The sequence below is a fragment of the Spermophilus citellus genome (assembly GCF_964194105.1).
Source record: "Spermophilus citellus genome assembly, chromosome: 6".
Taxonomy (NCBI): domain Eukaryota; kingdom Metazoa; phylum Chordata; class Mammalia; order Rodentia; family Sciuridae; genus Spermophilus; species Spermophilus citellus.
In genome coordinates, this window is record NC_138187.1 from 90,365,124 (window position 1) to 90,388,675 (window position 23,552).

The 23,552-nt window shown below is 36.1% G+C and overlaps 1 protein-coding gene across 1 annotated transcript; it reads right to left on the bottom strand.

The window, feature by feature from the left end:
* Positions 1-1,696: 1,696 nt before the first annotated feature.
* LOC308651269 (aldo-keto reductase family 1 member C1-like) lies at positions 1,697-20,475 on the bottom strand (the record flags this gene model as incomplete). The annotated part of the gene is made up of 9 exons (XM_081298195.1): positions 1,697-1,922; positions 3,636-3,721; positions 10,046-10,211; positions 10,728-10,834; positions 13,372-13,494; positions 13,932-14,009; positions 14,690-14,806; positions 15,747-15,914; positions 20,452-20,475. 9 exons carry the CDS (start codon positions 20,473-20,475, stop codon positions 1,880-1,882), a joined length of 912 nt encoding a protein of 303 aa, XP_081154321.1. The 3' UTR covers positions 1,697-1,879.
* Positions 20,476-23,552: the final 3,077 nt, after the last annotated feature.

Genomic DNA, 23,552 nt, shown 5'->3' on the forward strand with positions numbered 1-23,552 from the left:
TCTGATGACTTCTCTAAGCAAACATATGGGTTGTTATGTGTGTTTTATTTATTTATAAACTTAAAGTCATCATCACCATATAGATTATATGTCTTTCTTTTATTAACATAATTACTTATTCAATGATTCCAATATACTTTGCTTGTTCTAAAAATATTCACCTTTTTAACTTGTTTAATTTCCTAATCATTAAAGCAAATTAGAGCATTTATATTAGTTGATTGTGTCACTCATTCTTTCAATTTCAGATGTTTTTTATGGATAAATAATCCAGGGGTAATTGTGCAGTCACAGAAGAATAACATACTAAGAGGTAACATATCCTAAGGTTCCAGGGATTTGGGCATGGGATAATTAGGGACCATGATTTAGTGTATCACACTAGCTATGTGACTATTCTGAGACAGCTAGGCCTGAGTTTCCTAATCATCCTGATAGAAATAATTATATCAATAGGCCCTAGATACTTGAATCTATAAACTTTCATCTCAGAAAGGAAGGAGAAAACTACATCTATAAAAATATGTTCTTTCAAGGCTGTTGTCCCTCTCAACCCCCATAGGATTGTACTCATGCCTAGGACACACTTCTGGTGACCACTCCCATTTTTACTACCATTATGGTTTAGATATGTGGTATCCCCCAAAAGCTGATGTGTGAACAATGCAAGAAAGCTTAGAGGTGAAATGATGGGATTGTGAGCACCTTAACCTAATCAGTGCATTAATCCCCTGATAGGTATTAACTGGTGGTAACTGCAGGCAAGTGGGTGTGGCTAGATGAGTTGGGTCATTAGGCCATGCCTTTGGGGTATATATTTTCTCTGTCTCACTCCCTCTCTTTACTTCCTAGTATGATGTTCTGAGCCACTTTCCTCTACTGCAGTTTTCCACCATGATGTTCTGCCTCACCTTTATTCCCAAGGAATAGAGCCAGCTGTCTGTGGATGCAGACCTCTGAAACCATGAACCCCCCAAATAAACTCTTCCTCCTTAAAATTATTCTTGCCTGGTCTTTTGGTTAGAACAGTGAAAATGCTGATTAAAACAACTACTTAAAACACATTGCACACTAAGTAATTCTGTGACTCTTTCCTTTCTTTCCCATGCCTCTATTCAGACTCCAGTTTCAAGAGTTCCATCACTGGTGTCTATTATTTCCTCTTCCCATTCTTTCACCCCCATATAAGTTTACATATTCAAATTATGCTAAGTCATTAATTAAATGTGCATTGCTCAGATTTCCTTCTCCCTCCCCCACCCCTTTCTCTCCACATTTCACCTAGATTTGCTGCTGGGTGAGGTTGGTTTTAGTATTAAATAGGAAAACAACTTTACATTATTTTTTTTAATATATATATTTTTTATTGATTATTTAAAGCATTACATAGTTCATGATATATCATCTTTCATACATTTGACTCAAATTGTGTTTTGAACTCCCAATTTCACCCCAAATACAGATTGCAAAATCACATTTGTTACATATTCACATTTTTACATAATGCCATATTAGTGACTGTTGTATTCTGCTACCTTTCCTATCCCCTACTATCCCCCCTCCCCTCCCATCTTCCCTCTCTACCTAGCCTACTGTTGTTCAATTCTCTCCCTCTTTTTCCCTCCCCCTTGCCCCTCTTAACCTCTTATAATTTTATGTATCATTGAAGGTCTCCTATCATTTCCATGTGTTTACATTATTTTTTAAAGGCAACAAAAATTTAGCCCCTTTTCTTCCTGATCTGTGAGCAGAGTTCCAGTGAACGTGAGTTTGACAAACAGCATGGATTAGAAATGATGTGTCCAACCACCAGAGATGTCTCCCACATCACTATTGATTAGCAGGGGTTAAAGTCAAAGTGATGACAAAGGCCTCCATGTCAACATTCATCAAAATGTGGATAATCGGGATGTCCATAAAATCTACAATGAGAAAAAAATGTGCATAATATCAGTTCAGTGTCTCCATTTCTAGAATGTAAAGAGATTTCCAAAAGCATCCATTAGGTCATGTTTGATAATTTTGTTTCCTTGGAGCAAGGTTGTAAGCTATGCCTTTCTTAATTTCATGAGCATGACATTATATTAAGTATTTTCTGGAAATCATAATTAAATTGTTCAAATTCTATTTTCTCACCTGAAATTTAATACCGAGAATACACCACGGCAAAAATCTAAACATATTTTTATCCCCATTCACATCTGTCAGAACAGGAAAGTAGTTTCTCATCCCCTCTTATTTCCAGTTCTCAATGAAACATCCTGTTATAAATTTCCTCAAAGAAAATTGACTCTTCCTTGTTGAACAAGGACAATTGCAGACATTGGTCAATATGAGAACATTATTTCAGGCTGTGTAAATTACTGCCAGCAACTTCACTTCCATTGTGCTAGTTCCTTAATTATTTACTTATTGCCCTTCACACTCAACATGTTCTGTTAAATTTAGAAGTGGAAAGAATTTCATTTATAACATAGATTTCCAAATCCTAAGAGTTTACCATATAATTCGGAGATGTGTAGACTTTACAAAGAAGGTAAAATATAAAAATCGTTATTTATTATAATACTTAAGTAGCAATTATTATTCATTGCTTGCCACTTCCTCAATCTCTGATCTCTACATAGGAAAAATAACTTTATATTATAACTCATCATAACTCATAATTCATAACTCATAACTCATCATCTTTCTCTGTACTAATAAAAATATCAGTAATGACATATCTACCAATTTTTGAGTACAGACAATTTTATATTATGCTAATCTCTTTCATACAGTATCACATTTGTTTCTAATATGAATTAAATTCTCACAGGAAAGAGGAATCTGTTCTCCTGCTCACCTTCATAATATATTTTCTTTATCAGATTTTGTAACCTCAGATCATGAAGGGAGGGTAAAGATCATTTGTTAGCTGTATATTCCCTTTACTAAGGAGGTTTCACCCCATGCTGTCCTTCAGTTTCAGTCTCTATTCTCTTAACACTTCTTTATCCTCTGCATTGAGATTTCTGTATTTCAGAATATCAAAGCCCACTGTTACTATTTATCCACTGGTGACAGCTATTCTGTAGACAAAAGCAGTTTCTGGGTTCTGAGCAAATATGCAGTGGAGAGGAAAAGAGGGACTTGAAACTATCAGTCATTAAATGAAAGACTGATGAACAATTTTATATGGAGGAGATGAGACTTTCTTACTGGGAACACAGGGTTGATAGAGATGCTTTTAACCTGATAAGAAATTAAGAGATATGGGAGAAGATGATAGAAAACTGGTTTTAAAAACACTTAATAACACTATATTGGTGATAACCAAAGTGTATATCCACTACAAAGTCATAGGATAGAGAGACCTACTTACAGGTGTACATTCAGCAACGATAATGGTTTATCTGAATCATTCCATGTAATGAGAAGTGCCCAGGTGCATGTGTGGAAGTCCATGCTGATCCTGGTTCCACTCACAGAACAGAGCTCTGACAAGAATCTGAGACAAGAATTCATAAAAGCTCTTGTCTCATCCCTGACTCAAACTGGCCTCTATTCTCCATGTATTGAGGTAATTTTCAACAATGATGTTTTATTCATCCCCAGAAATAAAATGAGGCACTACATTTATGAAAGTTACTTACACATCCACAACAGGGTAGTATCGAACATTCCTATTGAGGTTATCTAAGATTTTCATGTCTTCTGGAGTCAATTGAAATTCAAAAACCTATCACAGAAGTAGATTTTCATTATTGTTATATTGCATATTGTCAATCTGAGAAATATAAATTAATCCAATTGAATGGTACAGAGGCAATTTTTAGAACAGATGAGAAGGTCTGGTGAGGTTGTTTGCTAGGCAAGCACTTGCCTGTGATGCACAGTGTCCTGGGTCTGATCATGAACACAGCTAAATAAATAAATACAATTAATGAGAAGTTACAAAAAGTTATTAAAGATATCAATAAAAACACTTCAGCTGTTAAAGAACACCATGTGAAAAAGAGAAATCCAAGTCTTTATATAATACATTGAAATCACTTTATACTACAGATGAAATATCTTAAAAGAAGATTAAATTAAGTTCTGAACAATATGATTGAGTAAGATTTGTGGATACAAATCTAAATCCTATTAGTAATCAGAATAAAAAGATTTTTCCTATAATCGAAGTCTTAAATTGTCCAAAACAAATGATGTTATCATGATCAAATAGTATCAAAGCTAGATTGAAAATTATCTCATTGTCTAAATTAGTGTTAGATTAACACAAAAAAGAAAAAAAAAAGATGATCACTGCCAGGCATAGTGGCACACACCTGTAATCCCAGGGATACAGGAGGATTGCAAGTTCAATGTCAGCCTCAGTAACTTAGCAAGGCCCTAAGCATCCTAGTCAGACCCTGTCTCAAATTAAAATATAAGAAAAAAAATGGAGATGTGGCTCAGTGGCTAAGTGACCCTGGGCTCAATCCTCATTAAGAAAGAAAGAGAGACAGATAGATAGATAGATAAATAAATAAATAAATAAATAATTGCTAGCATGTTGAAACTAATGGATCCAAAGATCTATAGGAACACTCTAAAATGGGATACACAGAAGGAGATGTCAAAAATATAGGTAAGAGATGTTCATTAGATTATTCTTTGAGCTTTCCTGTACACTGGGAAATTTTCAAAAGTAGAAGGAAAATTTATTAGAAAAAAATCAAAATCATTGGTTTTCTGTTATTAAGACTGGAAGATTGGATTAAAAAAATAAAGACCCAACAATACGCTGTCTGCAAGAGACTCACCTCCTAGGAAAAACATCCATAGACTGAAGGATGGGAAAAACCATATCACTCATGTGAATCACAAAAACAAGATGGGTTTCCATCCTCAAATCAGATAAGTGGACTTCAAGCCAAAATTCATCAGAAGCGACAAAGAAAGACATTTCATACTGCTGAAGGGAACTATACGTCAACAAGACATAATAATCGTAAATATCTATGGCCCAAACAATGGAGCATCTACAGACATCAAACAAATTCTTCACAATTTGAAGAATCAAATAGATCACAGCACAATAATATTGAGTGACTTTAACTTTCTTCTCTGACCACCTAATAGGTCTTCCAAACAAAAACTAAGTAAAAGATATAGAACTAAAAATTCAATCAATAATTTAGACTTAACAGACAATATTTCATCCATCAATATTTCATTCATCAAAAGTGAATACACTTTTTTTCATCAGCACATGCATCCTTCTCTACAACAAACCATATATTATGCCACAAAGCAATTCTTAGCAAATACAAAACAATAGAGACACTACCCTGCATTTTATCAGATCATAATGGAATTAAATTACAATTCAATGATAAACTAAAAAACAAAAGCTACTTCAACCCCAGGAGACTAAAAAAATATGCTATTAAATGATGAATGGATAGCAGATGAAATTAAAAAAAAAAACTTAGAGGTAAATGAGAACACCGTTACAACATATCAAAACCTCTGGGACACTAAGAATGTGGTGCTAAGAGGAAAGTTCACTGCATTGAGCTCATTCATTAAAAGAACAGAAAATCAATTAATGAATGAGCTAATATTACATCTCAAAGCCTTATGAAAAAATAAGAACAAATCAACACCAAAAGCATCAGAATAGAGGCAATATTTAAAACCAGAACTGAAATTAAAACAAAATAAACAATTCAAAAAATTGGAAAAAAAAAGTTGGTTCTTTGAAGAAATCAATAAAATTGATAAACCATTAGCCATGTTAATGAAGAGAAAGAGAGAAAAAAACTCAAATTACTAAATTCATAATAAGAAAGGAAATATCACACTGACACTACTGAAATAAAGAAGAAAATAAAAAAATTATTTGGAAAACTTATACTCCAATAAAATAGAAAATCTTGAAGACATCAACAAATTTCTAGAGTCTTATGATCTACCCAAACTGAATCAGGAGGATATACACAATTTAAAGAGATCAATTCAAGCAATGAAATAGAGTATACAATTAAAAGCCTACCAACCAAGAAAAGCCCAGGAACGGACTGATTCACAACCACATTCTCCAAGATTTTCAAAGAACTAATACCAATACTCCTCAAATTATTCCATGAAATAGTAAAAGAGGGAACCCTTCCAAATTCATTCTATGAATCTAGTATCACTGTGAGAGCAAAACTGGACAAAGTCACATAAAGGAAAGAAAACTTCAGACCAAAATCCCAGTTGAACTTAGATGCAAAACTTCTCAATAAAGTTCTGGCAAATCAAATACAAAAACATATTAAAAATATAGTGGACCACAATCAAGTGGGGTTCATCCCAGGGATGCAGGGTTGGTTCAATATACAGACATCAATAAATGTAATTCATCACATCAATAGACTGAAAGATAAGAATCACATGATCTCTCAATAGATGCATAAAGCATTTGACAAAATACAGCACACCTTCATGTTCAAAACACTAAAAAACCTAGAGATAATAGGAACATAGCTCAATATTGTAAAAGGTATCTATGCTAAGCCCAAGGCCAACATCATTCTAAATGGAGAAAAATTGAAAGCATTCCCTCTAAAAACTAGAACAAAACAGGGATGCTCTCTTTCACCACTTCTATTCAACATCCTTGAAACTCTAGCCAGAGCAATTACAGAGATTAAAGAAATTAAAGGGATATGAATAGGAAAAAAATAACTCAAATTATCACTCTTTGCTGATGACATAATTCCATACCTAGAGGATCCAAAAAATCCACCAGTAAACTTCTAAAACTAATACATGAATTCAGCAAAGTATCAGGATATAAAATCAACACTCATAAATCAAATGCATTTCTGTACATCAGTGACGAATCCTTTGAAAAGGAAATGAGGAAAGCTATCCCATTTACAAGAGTATAAAAAATAATAAAAAATACTTGGGAGTCAATTTAATGAAAGACCTCTACAATGAAAACTACAGAATATTAAGAAAGAAATTAAAGAAGACCTTAGAAGATGAAAAGATCTCCCTTGTTCTTGAATAGGTAGAATTAATATTGTCAAAATGACCCTACTATCAGAAGTGTTACACAGATTTAATGCAATTCCAATCAAAATCCCAATGACATTCCTCATAGAAATAGAAAAAGCAATCATGAAATTCATTTGGGAAAATAAGAGACCCAGAATAGCCAAAGCAATCCTTAGCAATAAAAGTGAAGTAAGGAGGCATCACAATACCAGATCTTAAACTATACTACAGAGCTGTAGAAACAAAATCAGCATGGTATTGGCACCAAAACAGACATGTTGACCAATTTTACAGAATAGAGGACACAGAAACAAATCCACATAAATACAGTTATCTCATACAAGACGAAGGTGCCAAAAACATACAATAGAGAAAAGGAACAAATGGTGAGAAATTTCAACAAAGAAAGAGAAAATTCAACAAATGGTGCTGGGGAAACTGGAATCCATATGTAGCAAAATGAAATTAAACCTCTATCTCTCACGATGCATGAAACTCAACTCAAAGCGGATCAAGGACTTAAGCACTAGAACAGAAATCCTATATCTAATAGAAGAAAAAGTAAGCCTAAATCTTTACCATGTCAGCTTAGGAACCAAATTCCTTAACTAGACTTCTAAAGCGCAAGAAGTCAAATCAAGAATCTATAAATGGGATGGATTCAGACTAAAAGGCTTCTTCCCAGCAATAGAAACATTCAATAATTGTGAAGAGAGAACCTACAGAATTGGAGAAAAATGTTTACCACATGCACCTCAGACAGAGCATTAAACTCCAGGATATATACAGAACTCAAAAAACTAACAATAAAAATTAAAACAAATAACCCAATCAATAAATGGGCTAAGGAGCTGACCAGACACTTCACAGAAGACATACAATTGACCAACAATCTAAGAAAAAAATTTTCAATACCTCTTCAAATCAGAACTACTCTAAAATTTCATCTCACTCCAGTCAGAATGGCAATCATCAAGAATACAACTACCAATAAACATTGGTGAAGATTTGGGGGAAAAGGTACACTCATACATTGCTGGAGGGACTGGAAATTAGTGTAACCATTATGCAAAGCAGCATGGAGATTCCTCAGAAAACTTGGAAGCATTTAACATTTTACAAAACAAAACATGTAACCCACTTATCCCACTCCTCAATTTATACCCAAAGGACTTAAAATCTGCTTCCTACAGTGACAAAGCCACATCAATGTTTATAGCAGCTCAATTCACAATAGCCTACCTATGGAACCAACCTAGATGCCCTTCAACAGATGAATGGATAAAGAAAATGTGGTACATATGCACAATGGAATATTATTTGGCCATAGAGAAGATGAAATTATGACATTATCCAGGAAATGAATGGAGCTGAAGAATATCATGCTAAGCAAAATAAGCCAATCACAAAGAGCCAAAAACCAAATGTTTTCTTTGGTATACAGATGCTTATTCACAGTAAGCAGGACAGGGTTTCTAGGGAAGAATACACATACTTTGGATTAGACAGAGGGGAGTGAACGGAGGGGAGGAGGCATGGGGTAAGAAAGGACAGTAAAATGAAATCAGACATTATTACCCTATGTGCATATATAATTACATGACCAGTGTAAACTGTACATCATGTACCACCAGAAGAATGAGAAGGTATACTCCATTTACATATGATGTGTCAAAATGCATCCTACCATCCTGTATAACTAATTAGAGCAAATTTTTAAGAATTGTGTTTGCTGGTAATTGAATGGAAATGGAGGATATCATGCTAAGTGAAATTAGCCAAACTCAGAAACTCAAAGGTTGAATGTTTTCTCTTATGTGCAGAAGCTAGAGTAAAATAAAGAAAAGGGGTAGGGAATAATAAGATTCCACAAAGAACCAACAAAAACAAATTAATAGATAGGGGAAAGGAAATCTAGTAGAGTAAAGGAAATGGGAGATGGGAGGGAAAAGGGGGAGATCATGAACTGAAATCGATTTCTATGCATGTATGCATATGTGGGGATGAACCCAACTACTATTTATCACCATGAAGCTCTAATAAAAAAAAAAAAATCCTTGGTGAAAAAGAAAACGAGGATATTTAGTAATCTTGATTTATGATAAATTCATAGCCTTTCAGAGATTAACTTTCTGCATTATACTATGATATTTGGGAGGATTTCTTTATTTCTACCATATCAGCTGATGATGTTGAATAAATTTTAAGCAAAAGTTAAAGGTAATTCCCTATTATCTATATTATATGATTTATCGACTTCTATCATTCTCATGAAAGAAAACACTGAACCCCTGAGTCAAACTTATTTAATTTAGTATAAAGTTCTCCAGCTCCAGTCATTTACATGAAAATGACATAATTCCAAGCTTAAAAAAAAAATCATCCTGAACTAGAGGAACTTCCCTGTCCTGCACATGCGTCAGAGAATATATATGAGACTGCGAATATATGAGAGAGCCCAGTCCAAAGCAAAAGAAATATTCAGGGGAGCCAAGGGTAATTGTTTCCCGTGAGCAAAATGAATATTTTTTAACTTCCATGTTGCAGAAGGTTGCTATGCAGGTATAGTTAATAGTATAATAGTGATCTCTTGAAAATAAAGAGATAACATATTTCAGTGGATAAAGACCAATGGGCACTTGATTAAAGAGAAAATTAAAAGTGAATAAATTTATGAATATTGAACTATGACTAATCAAGGAAATATAAATAAAATCATAAAAATTAGATTTAAAATCACCCAATTCAGCAACTTCATTTTAAAAAAATGTAATTTGCACAGGATTGCACAGAACACTGCTGACTTAACATTAAAACCAGAGCCTCCATTTTCTGTCCAATCCTAATAATCTCCAGTCATGTTGTCTTCCTATTGCCATGGCAGGATGAAGAAAATGGTAGAAATATATCACACATGCATCAACAAAAACAGAGAAGCTAGCTCATCATAAATATGTTGAGAGTTTAAAAGCACACATGCAAAGGATACTGCATAGTAACCCTGAACCCCAGAGCCCCTCAACACCTGCATGTTCTCTTTGATCCTCTTCTCATTGAAACTCTTGACCAGGACCACAACCCCACGCTGCAGCTGATAGCGGAGGGCAATCAAGGCTGGAGTTCGGTTGTGCTTTTTTGCCAAGGCACCAAGAACTGGATCATCCAAAAGAACAGGGGTGTTCTGGTCAGTCCTGGAAGAAAAGGCAGAGATACCGGAGTCCTGAGTCTGAGTATTTACTTTGTTAGGAGGCTCCAAAATAGACCAAGCTCTGTTTAGACTACTCTAGACCAGGGATCCTCAAATATAGTCCCTGGACTGGCAGCATCAGTGTCATAGGGGATCGACTCACAAACGCCAAGTTCTCCCCTCTCCTTGAGCCCTTCCATGGGTAACCCTACAAAACAAACTGAACATGGCGGCATGCACCTCTGATCCCAGCAACTTGGAAGACTGAGGCAGGAGCGCTGCAAGATTTAAGGTCAGCCTCAGCAATTTAACAAGACCCCATCTCAATAAAATTTTATAAAAGGGCTTGGGGTGTAGCTCAGAGGTAGAGAGTCCTTGAGTTCAATCCTCAGTACAGAAAGAAAGGGAGAGGGGTAGAAAGAAAAAGAGAAAAGAAGGAAGAAAACATTATAATAGAAATATAATGATAGAAATATTTCGTCACTGATGATGTTTTAAGTGAGCTTCTTGTCCTTATTACCAGCTGTCTCGGGGACTTCCCAAAGCACCATAAGCAACCAAAACAATGTCTTTTGATTTGCAGAAGTCCAGCAGTTTTCTCTGGTTGAGAAAAGGATGACATTCTACCTGTGGTGGACAAAACAGAAAGTATCAGATTCTATTAAATGCTAATGTAAATATGAAAACAAAATGTCAAAGTAACAGAAACTGATTTTTTTTAAAAAAAACTATAATATAAAATTTGAGGTGAAAAAATTAACATCAAGTAGCAATGTGCTTTTAAAATATTAATTCAGTACTTCTATACTATACCCTGAATTTTTTTTTTTCTTTTTGAGGCATTTCTAAGAAGAAACAACTTTGTGGACCAGATCTTGGATGCTAAATACCCTTTTCAACTATAAGGAGACATGCATAATTCCAGATCTGGATTGGGGAAAGAATTCTTCCAACCTTGAACACCAAATCATGCCAAAAACAAAAATTTGGTCAAAGATTCATGAGGGCAAGTCTGAAAGACAAAGTACCATGGGTAGGGATCTCTCTAGTGATAGCTGAATAGATTTCTGCTCCAAAGCAATAAAGAACAAAATAGGATCATTTCTAACACATATTGTAAATAAACGTGTTAATGCCCATAGTAATAGAGAGAGAGAGAACAAAAATACTTGCCCCTACTGATGCTTATTATTACAGTAACTCTACACAATGTAAATAATTAAAGGCAAGCTATTAAGGATTCCACTATTTTAAAGGAAAAAGTTGCAGTTTATCTTTAAAAAACATTTTTTAAAAATCCTAATTTTTTATTTTTTCACATGTTTATGGACCTTTATTTTATTCATGTATTTATATGTGATGCTGGGAATCAAACCCAGCGCCTCACACATGCTAGGCAAGCGCTCTACCACTGAGCCACAACCCCAGCCCTGCAGTTTATCCTGATTTGATATGTTGAAATTTTGCACAAAAAGTGTCAGGTACAAAGAATAGTTACAAATGAAAATAATTGTTCACAAACCCCTATATAACAAATGAATTTAGACAGAAATGATCAATAGATATTCAATTAGTGTGTCATATCTGTCATGGAACACGATTTCCTCTGTTGACAATTTTCATTCAACAGGTCTTTACTAATTCAAGGGGGGAAACACACATTTATCAAAAAGGATATCTGGCTACCACTAGCTGAGCCAAGAAATCACAATTAGCATCACCCACAGTGGGGCGATCTGTCATTACGTGCTTCCTCCTGGGCTGAACATGATGGTGACATTTTCTTGCCGGAAATGGTTAACACCAGTGTAATAAAGCATTTGGACCTAACTTCTAATTTATAAAACTTGGAATAGAGAAACAAACTATCATTATGAGAATATAATCTAACAAATCTGAAATATTTGTCCAATCCTGTCCAGATGTCCTGGGGAAAAAGAATTGGTGGTAATTCTAGGTTAAAAAGAGCTTGAACAACAGAAGAGAGCTTGACAAAGATTACGTGTGAACCACAATGATATCCTGGTTTAAAAAGTATACAAGACATTTTGGGGAAGCCATGGGAAATGTGAAGGTGGTCCAGATATTATATGGTATAAGGGATTAATTGATAATTTCCATAGATCTAATAATGCAACGGTGACTATGGCAGAGAGGATCTTTATTCCTACCAAATGTTTTCTGAGGTCTGTAAGAGTGAACACTTGTGCATAGGTTGTATTATCAAGACATTCAGCGAAATATTCCATGCGTGTGTACAGCTGTAACCTCATCAGCTACCTACACGTGACAATGTGGCAAACCTCAACAATTTTGGATATAGTTGAATACAGATGTTCTGTGTCATCCTTTCAAATGTTCTAAAGGCTTGAGAGTGAGCATTGTCAAAAATGAGGGTGAGGTTAGTATTAAAATCACATTAGCTTTTAGCATTTACATCTGGAGATCACAAGGTTCATATCATTATATACCAAATTCATGAATTTTTTAAGCTATATTTTTCAATCAAAGACCCATACTCCATGACTGGAATTTGTTAAAAACAATAACTTAGAGCACAGAACCAGGAACAGAATAGATGTGCTTAAATAGCTGATTTGATGTCAGAAAGAAAGAAGGAGAAACTAAATGTGGTCAGGCACAGGGTCAGGTCTATGTTCTGCTCAAAATCCCTCAGGGTTGATTTCATCCACTATTACTATCCCCACAACCGCTCCTTCTAAGCCAAATGATGTAAATTACACATCTGAACCCCCTAGGAAAGAACCTTTTCCATTGCTCTGCCTTTATTTCCGGTGTCCTTGGTACTGCCCCACTCCATGTTTTCATGCCATTTCTTTCTATACATGGTGCTCTCCACAGCCCTTCTGTCTACACTGTTGTTGGTCATCCTTCATAGCTCAGGCTAAGACCACCACTCCAAGTCTGAATAACTTCTACCTCCCTTCACCTTTACCTCTCTTGACTTCATAAACACAGCTTCTCCCAAGATGTTCCCAGCGTTTCGCTAAGGTATTGTCAAGGAGAGTCATAACTAAGCATCCTGTAAGCCCATACAGACAGAGGCTCTGTCTGCAGAATCTTCTAGTCCACAAAGGTACCACGCACAGGACAGGCTGGCCAATGGAAGCCCGGCAGAAGGAGAGAAGCCGGAGGGTGCTCACCTGGTTGCAGACAGGCTTGTATTTGAGCCCTGGTTTGTTCAGGATCATCTCCAGATGCTGGCAGTTAAAATTAGACACCCCAATGGACTTTGTCAACCCTGCATCCTTACACTTCTCCATGGCCTGGGGAGGAAGGTGTCATGAAGAATAGCTCTTGAAGTTGTCAACAAATATGCCAAGAAAGAATTGCTAAGAGGAAAACTGTGAAGAAATACCAACAAAGCCACTGGTATTGATGTCTAGATGAGGAAACTTTGCCAAGAAAATGGGAGAAAAACATAATGACACAAGAGAGAATCCCTGTGTCCTCCTTAGAAAATGGGAGAGATTACTGACAATGGACAGAAAGAGATGCCTATCCCCACTCTCTCACTCCTTCCCCATTTCTCCCTATTACTCTCCAGTAATGCTTTCCTCCCAACCACTGCATCAGAACAGCCCTCATGAAGGCCGTGGATGTGGAAGTCCAGCGGTGTAGATCCCATTGTCAGAGGTGCAGGTCAGACCTGACTCTTCCTCTACCAATTTGCTCCTCCGCACTCTCTCCTCCAAGTACTCACCTCCCATGTGTCACAGAGATCCACTGCTTCAGATATTGCTTTTCCTTGTTCATCTTTGGGTAATAATGACATCCCAGACTGCAATAGAAGCCATCATTTTAGAGATTTCACCAAATTGTGTTGCAACAATTAACTGTGCTGCCAGGTACTTTTGGTGGGGGTGTGTGCATGGGACATTAAGTTTTCATAAGGTAGGTGGAGCTATATTCTAGATCCTGGTATTTGTAAAATATTTTGCATTTGAAGTGGTAAGGAATGTCCTTTGGAGACAGGTTTTCCTTTAATCCTTTAGACCTTTCATGTGTATAGTAAATACTATTTTCCCAGGTCCTGGTGGGGGTTTCATAGAACTTCTGTTAATTTTTTTCAGCCCCTATACTTTCCTTTGGAAAACACTTCTCCCTCATTGGGAAAGGCCATAAATAATTACATAGCCTTGATATCCAGTGATAAATGGCTTTGTTCATGACCCAGGTGAAAGGATCAGAAATCCTTATGCCCCTGGACATATGATGGTCCAGGAGCATGCATATGAACCAAGCAGGGTCAGTATCTTGGTGGGTTTTTTTTTTTTTAAGATTAATATGGGTGTCAGAAAGCCAAAGTAACTCTCAAGTGTTACCGTCAATGTGTCTTAAACTGCCCCAAGGCATTATTTTTTACCAATGAAAAATGATGAGATGAAAATGAAGCCAATGTGTTGGAATGCAGGGATAAGGGAAGGTGGAAAGGAAACAAGTTACACCCAAACCCCTTACCTGCAAAGATAGAGGGAAATGAATGAGAAAGAGGTCAACATAGTCCAGCTGAAGTTTTTTCAGTGACTGTTCCAAGGATGGTCGGACTAAATCTGGCTTATGAAAAGTGGACCAAAGCTGCAGAGGTTAAAGAATGAAATTTGGAATTAATACTCTAGTCAGTTTTGTTGACAAAGTTTTCTCATCTAGACATCAATACCAGCGGGTTTGTTGGTATTTCTTTACAGTTTTCCTTTTAGCAATTCTTTATGGCATATTTGCTGACAAATGCATGAGTTTTGTTTTACCTAATGCAGAGACATTTTTCTGCTGGTTGGAGACTGATGACCATCAGGGAAATATAACTGTCTTGTTTCCTTTGTTTCTTTTCATCTGTCTTGAACATATAAACCTTACTATTTGGCTATTGTCCCTATACCTACTGAACGTGGAAGGAAGTGATCCAAGAGATAAAGTTCTTTCTCAAATAACAATGCCCATTATCTAAATTATGTTTGATTGAGTTACAAAATAGTAAACAAACATTCTAAATATCTTAGCTATTCTACCAGATGGGGAAGAATTTGTATCCTTTCTATTTATAGAGTTGAGGAAACTGTTTAGAACAGGTTAACATGTGCAGAACACAGTAGAACACAATATAGATGTGTCTTTTTGATAACTAAACATCTCTCTTATATTGCTATCTCTGATTAACAAAGTAAAAGTTGAGATTCAGAATAACAGATTTTAGAAAGTCACCCAGAAGATAAGAAAAGCCATTATCTGGTCATAATTCTATCTGATTGTGTAGTCCATGATGAATCACACTGCTTTGATCTGATATTCATAAAAGTAAAACAATTTCACATTGTAGTCATAAATTTGGGCCCTCCAATGATGTGAAAGACACCATCTTTATCTGTTTTCTTTCCTAGTTTTAATACAAGAACATGTAAATAAAAGTTGTACTAATAAGCAATAACTTACCAAAAAGCTGCTGATCCAATCATATATTGTTATCTTCACACAATGGCATTAAATAAGTATGCACATATATACAGAACATACAGAATACCTTTGAAGTGTAGAATATGTCTTCTCTCTTCACAGTGCCATCTTCAATCTTGCTTCTAATGGCCAGTCCTACCTCCTCTTCTACTTGGTATACATAAGCAGAATCAATATGGCGGAACCCAGCTTCTATTGCTAATTTGGTGGCCTTTATTACCTCACTCTTAGGAACCTGGAAGAATAATCCAAAGAAGTATTTGAAGACCCATGCAATGAGAAGAATTTCAAATAGAAACAGTGGACTTCATGTGAATCAATTTCTCCTTATGTTATGGGGTAATTATGTATACGTGGTAAAAAAAAAAATCTCAATTTACCTGGATCTTTCCCAGTAGAAAGAAAGTTTGGGCATCCCAAGAACACTTTCAGTCCTGAGCAATCATTAATTGATATTCTTTGGCATTTGAGCTTCCAAAGAATATGTTGAAAGGTTAATAAAATAGGTACTTTTCACTCCTTTTCTCTATATGCTTAACAAAACACTGTTGAAATCTTAAGAACTGTCTGCTAATCTTGTTCCCAGAATGTGCTGTCCCTAACTGTGGACTGTCTGCTAATCTTGTTCCCAGAATGAGCTGTCCCCAACTGCCAAACTACAAAATGTTACTTCTCTCGCTGCCCTCTCCAGGGAAAGTATATAAGCTCTGCTCAAGGTGTTCTCAGGGCTCTATCTCTCTTTGCTATAGAGAGCTTGGGCCCCATCATGCTGGTCTCCAAATAAACCCACCCTTCTGCTGTTGCATAAGACAGTTTCTTGTGGTCTCTTACTTCGACGTTTCGCCTGACCCTTACAATGTCCAGGCTCAGTGATTTGTTAGAAGGATTCACATTCAGCATATTTTTAGTTAATGCTACTATTTATATAGTTAAGTTACAAAATAAAATAATTTCAAAAAACAAAGTCATGGGATGGAATATAGAAGAAATTTGGTACAAAATTCAATGACTTCTCCCCCAGTAAATTGACACCCAACACAATAAGTTCCTGTAGCATTCACTTTTGAGAAAGAATGGGAAATCATCTTCAAGAAAAACTGTTCAGAGACTAAATTCCTCATTTTTCTATAATAGCTGGTTTCACAGACACTTTCTATTAGCACACACAAAGCTTCCAGTTTCCCAAGAAAAACAGAGACATAAACCCTAATACTTGTATAAGTAGTTAAGATAGAATCATCTTCATCATCAGTTAGAAAATGGTGAGAAACCCAAGTTACCAGTTGCTAGACTAGTACCAATTTGAAAGTAAACACTTCTATTTATAACAGTCTCTTGTGTTATCTTTTTTCTAAATAGCCATTCTCACTAAAGAACAGGTCTACACACTAGGAATAAAGATTTGTACAATATGGATACTGACATACCTCATCTTATTGTGTCCCACTTAAGTGGCATATCCCAGACATTCCTTTTTTTTTTTTTTTTATAAAATGAAGGTTGTGGCAACCTTGGGTGGAGCAAGTCTATTGGCACCATTTTAAAATGTTGCATTGTTACAAATCTCACAATATTTCAAACTCTATTCTGCGTCTTGAAAATTCTCACAAATATCTCAAACTTTTCATGTTCATTATGTGTATAATGGTAATCTTTGGTCAGTGATATTTAATATTGCTATTATAATTGATTTCCACTATTATGTGTAATTTGAATATTTTGTGCATATATAATTTTCCTGATTTCCTTTAGTATTCCTGTGTGCACATTTGCTTTAGTAATTTTAGCATGTTTAAGACAGTTGTTTTACTTTTTTTCTTTGTATGAAGTCTGATGACTCTACTTCTTTAGGAGATCAGTTTATTTTCTTCCTCATAGTGAATGAGCCATATTTTTTGTTTCATTGTATGCATTTAAAAAAAAATTAAGCATTTAAAAACCCACTGATCTCAGTATCTACAGATTTGTTTCACATTATGAAAATTCTTAACTAATATGCTTCTCATGATTCTGGTCTTAGGATCAGCCTAACATGAAAACTTTAGGTCTATTCAGTCCTTTATGAGCATGATTCTTGCCTGAACTATTTGAGGTTTTTTTGTTTTCCCTGAATCAAAATGATTTTTGAATGTGCAAATATTCCTAAAGTTTACACTTCAGTTTCTCCCTTGATGGTCTATTGTTTGTCTTTACCCCTAATCTCTTGACCATGGCATCTGTGGTTCTATAATTCCCCTATATCCCTAAGGAAACATTCTAATTGCTTTTCTCCAATTTAGACCAAACAGACAGCAGTTGAAAAACCAGCCCCTACCTCAGAGCAAAGCCTGTCCAATGAAGGGGGCATGACACTTGTCCTTGGAGAGACCCACAGAGCACTCCTAGGCATATACCCACCCTGCTGAGTTGTTTATCTACAAATAACAGGAGAGATCTGCTGTGCCAGGTGTCCCTGACTCAGTCAGGCTAGGTGGGGACCCATAGCAACCCCCTAGCAGCCACCAATTAGCATGAGACAGGAAAAATACCTGGGTTGCCAGATGACCCTCCCAGTAGTTTATGGTGGTTGATAACATGTTGAAAAACCATGTAGTTTAGCACTTACACCCCTCTTGGCTTAAACCCATCAGTTCAAGCGAATCCCCCTCTTGTACTAACCAATCACCCCTACCCAAATGTTTCCTGCCAGTGAATGTGCTAATCATGTTTTACAGTTGTTGTTTGATTTTCCCACAGTGTGTGATGATTTGCTAAGAGATGCTATGATGTATGTAGGGTCCTTGCCTTCCCCAAAGAATGTACAAAACTGCCGCAAACCCTGGGCTCAGGGGCCTCTCAGTGTCACCAGTTGTTGTGTGTGCGGAGGACCCAGCTAGCTTGCAATACACACCTCTTTGCTGCTTACATCTATCTGGGTCTCTGGTGATCTTTTGGGTGTCCCGAATTTGAGCATAACAGATGGAGGCTCATCCAGGATCCCCCTGTCTATCAGCCATAGTCTGGAGCTCCCTTCAGTCTGTCTGTCCTGGTTTTTTTTTTTTTTTTTTTTTTTAATGGTATCTGTTTCTGGCCCTTTAAGACATGGGCAATAATGTGTTGATATCAACTGTGGAGTTTTTAAACATTGCAATGGAGATTTCACCTATGAAAAGCTACAAGGCCTTTACTATGGAGTTTTGTGTGCACACTGTGTTATGTGTTTCCATCAGATGAAAATAATGATGTCTTTACTAACATTGGCAGATATATAGAGTGCTCATGAAAAATAAAAAAAAAATGAATCCAAATATCTTTGATTCACGTGATTTAAACGGTTCAATTTAAATTGGGTAAAGAGATGAAAGTAAAGATGTCTTTTAAAATTAAGCTTATAAGTTTTTCCTAAGTGATCAAAAAACTAATATAATGTTGATGTCTATGAAATAATCTGCCTAAATTCAGAAATTTACAAGGATTGTTCCAAAATGTGAACAGAAAAGGAGGTTAACAGATGGAAAAGAGAAATTAGAAGGTTCTAGGTATGGATTTAATAGCAGGAAAATAATAGCAGGAAAATGTTTCTGGATAAGAGAATCTATGTGATTAAGTAAATAAGAGAGTTTAAGTGATAAAGAAGGTCTCTGTAAGTTGATGATATGTGTAAGTTTTTTGAGCAAGTAATCTTAAAGAAATTAAACAGCTGGTTAAACAAGAACTGTTGTTTTAGAGAATTGTGCTATGTTATTTCTTTAAGAGAGAAACTTGGTTAATATAAAAACATCAATGTAATTGTGGTGCTATTAAGGTGTTCATGTCTTCCAGGTATACAAGACTGTAAGATAGAAGCTTTAAAAGAGCATTATATCAAGCTGGTGTTCTAAAGTTGTATGGTAATTTTAGGCTTAAAAGAAAAACATGTTGGAGATTTATTTATATCATTTGATGTTCTATAACCGGACTTGTTATTGAAGCCAGATTTAAAATTAGGTAGTCAGTGTAGTTAGGTAAATTGGGCCTAATATGGAGTGAAATCTAAAATGGAGGCCATGAAAATAAATTCCCAGAAAAGTTGAGCAACTCTTGAAATGTCAGTGAAGTCCCAAGAAAAGCCCAAAGTCCATCCCAAAGAAATGTTAATGAACAGCCCCAGCAGATTTGAAGATAGCCCATCCCAAAGAAGTGTTAATGAAGTCCTTCCTGCCCAGGTTACTTCTTTGGCCCACTTGTGTCCCACCCCTCGGGCCTTCCAACCTACAGTCCATCACTGAAAAGACTATAAAAAGGGGAAACAATCGCACTTCCACGGATTCCACCTCTTGGGTCCCCTTCCTCTGAGAGAAGTCTTTTCTGCTGTCCTTTAATAAACTTCTAATTTCTACTCCGACCTTGCCTCCAGGTGCTTCTCTGGTGTTATTCTTCAACATTGGGGAAGCAAGAACTCGTCACGGTCAACAGCGGTAACATTATCAATAAAATGCGTAAAGCTTTATGTCACCTTTTACACTGGGGTACAATTTAAATGTATTTTTAAGTTAATGAGAGCCTAATCTGTGTAAAGGGTAATATTGTAAAACACAAAAGTACTTTGCTACTTTTCTACAAAAGGTTAAAAGCTTTCAGCCTTTATTTAATTCATGTTTTAGATGTAATATTATATTGTGTTAGCCAATATTCATGTGAACTTGAGCAACAATTTATGTAAGGTTTATAAAATGATGTTTGAAAAACAAAGATCAGCTTCAGAACTAGAGCACTTAAGTATAACTTAAGATTTATGAAGAGCCCCACCTTACCTGAGATAAGGCTCTGTATCCCATGTTACTACATGTGAGAATGATTATGAAAGAAGTAGGCTAGATTTCAGTACATTTAAAGTTGTGTCCAAAAGTTGTTTTTTTTTTTTTTTTTTTTTTTTTTTTTTTTTTTTTTCAAGATTGCTAGGATCTCAAACAGGAGATTATAATGTATAACTCTTCCAAAGTTCAAGGTAGCTATTACACGAACTAAATATGTTTTTACTCTTGTTAATTTTGTTTGTAGTTTTCTTACAAATGGTCTAAAGATTGCCTGTTAATGTTTTGCAGAGGTACTGCTTTAAGAACTCACAACCTGGGTTAATTTAAGATAATGTGTTATCACCTACAGGATAGAGAGATAGACATTAAAGCCCGGTACTCTTAACATAAGAATTTTATTATTGAAATTTATTTTCTGGATGTTTAAGATTAAGTTTTAAAATTAAAGTTAAATTAAAAGGGCCAAGAAAACCAATGTTTGGCTCTTGCCCTCTGAGTCAGTCTGAATCTAGGGATCAGGGGACATCTCTAAAGAGCTTTGCAACTCTGGGCCACATAATCTCCTGATCAGGCAGATTAATGAGACCACTGGAGAACAGAAAGCCAATCAGTGCATTTGCTATGAAGAGGAGGGTCATCGGAGAAGGGAGACATCCCTGATGCTTCCAAGGGAAACCACAAGGTCAAGCAAGACCTGGACCTATCCTAGCACAAATGGCACTAGCAGAACTGAGAAGCTGCTGTAAAGTTCCCCCAGGATTTCCATGGAAACTCAGCTGACTGTTAACAATAGATAGAAACAAAAGTCAGTTTGACTGCTTCATCTTAAAACACTTAGCAAAGTCAGCTAAAGCCAAAACACAGTTATTCCTGGGCATTTTAAATAATAATAATAGTTGAATGTCACTTAAGGTATACACCTTGTGTTAGACCCCCAAAATAAGTAAGAGTGGAAGTTACAGAAGAGATTCTTAGGCAGGAATGCCTGATAACTATCAAAAGAAACTATCAAGAGGAACTGCCAGAGTAGTTTTTAGCTTCAGGCCTACAGCTATTTCTAACCTACACAGGTAGGCTTGGTGTTTGCTAGTATGATTATGCAGCCCTAAGTAACAGAATTAAAGGTTTCTCTATTAAACACAGAGGTCATACTAGTAAAAGGATTTTTCAAGGGGGGAATGAAAAACCAGCCCCTACCTCAGAGCAAAGCCTGTCCAAGGAAGGGGGCATGACCCTTATCCTTGGAGAGACCCACAGAGCACTCCTATGCATATACCCACCCTGCTGAGTTGTTTATCTACAGATAACAGGAGAGATCTGCTGTGCCAGGTGTTCCTGACTCAGTTAGGCTAGGTGGGGACCCATAGCAACCCCCTACCAGCCACCAATCAGCATAAGATAGGAAAAATACCTGGGATGCCAGATGACCCTCCCAGTAATTTATGGTGGTTGATAATGTGTCAGGGAAACCATGTAGTTCAGCACTTACACCCCTCTTGGCTTAAACCCATCAGTTCAAGCGAATCCCCCTCTTGTACTAACCAATCACCCCTACCCAAATGTTTCCTGCCAGTGAATGTGCTAATCATGTTTTAGAGTAGTTGTTTGATTTTGCCGCAGTGTGTGATGATTTGTTAAGAGATGCTATGATGTATGTGGGGTCCCTGCCTTCCCCAAAGAATGTATAAAACTGCTGCAAACCCTGGGCTCTGGGGGCCTCTCAGCATCACCATCACCAGTTGCTGTGTGCACTTGGAGGACCGAGCTAGCTCGAAATAAACACCTCTTTGCTGCTTACATCGATCTGGGTCTCTGGTGGTCTTTTGGGGGTCCCAAATTTGAACATAACACAGTCTTTAAAGAGTCCCAGAAGGTTGGAATGTTGCAAATGAGATCTTTCTTCACTCTGGTTTCAGAGAAGAAGTTGGTAATAGGGTTGAAGTCACCTACAGACCAAAATTGCACCATGCTAGGCAAGGCAGGGGTAAAAACACAGTGAAATTTCCTGCCATATTAAATCTGATTTTTCTTGCTTGGGTATTCGCTTTGTTTAGTATAGACCTCTGGATATTTACCCGATCTCCTATAAGGTCATTTGACCCATGTCACCTTGTGTTTTCATGTTTCTTTGAGAGAATTTGGAACTACTTAGTTCAACATTTTGCTGATACCACTTTATATGGTAAATTTTCAATTGTACTATTAGATTTTCTTGTATTAATGCATTATAGTTGAAATAACTATTTTCAAACATTGTAATTAAGAGCATTTCAAGTTTTTTGAGTGAATATTGTTGAGAAACATCATAAATTATATAAAATATCTTTACAATTTTTTGTGTATTTTCTTTTTTGGTATTGGGGATTGAATCCAGGGACCCTCTACCACCAAGCTACACTTCCAACCCCTGTCCCTACCACTTTATTTTGCAGTTTTCGACAGGGTCTAATGAAGTCACCACCTTTGAATTTTGTGATCCTTTTGCCTAAGTCTTTAAATAGTGTAATTATAGGATTTTATGTACTTTTTCATAAACCATATTTTATAAAAAGTTTTTTGAAACTGGATGAAAGATAAAACACTCAGAAAATTATAAATTATATCTAAATACTGAATAACTAGTACTATAATAAGTATGTTAGAAAGTAATTTTTTGCAACATTGTAAGGATAGCACCAGCGTCAGCACTAGATATTCATATTATAAAGAATAAAGAAACAAAAGAAATTTGCTGATGAAAAATGCAAAAGACACATTTTCTTTCAATATCAACTTTCAATTTTTTTAAGAGAGAGTGAGAGAGGAGAGAGAGAGAGAGAGAGAGAGAGAGAGAGAATTTTTAATATTTATTTTTTAGTTCTCGGCGGACACAACATCTTTGTTGGTATGTGGTGCTGAGGATTGAACCCGGGCCGCAGGCATGCCAGGCGAGCGCGCTACCGCTTGAGCCACATCCCCAGCCCAACTTTCAATTTTTTTTAATCAAAGGTCACTTTTTTGAAATATGCTCATTTATCTTTTATCTAAGTTGTGTACATATTTGCGTGTCTCTGTGTGCATACAATAAAAGGGCTAACAAAAAATTAATATCTAATCAA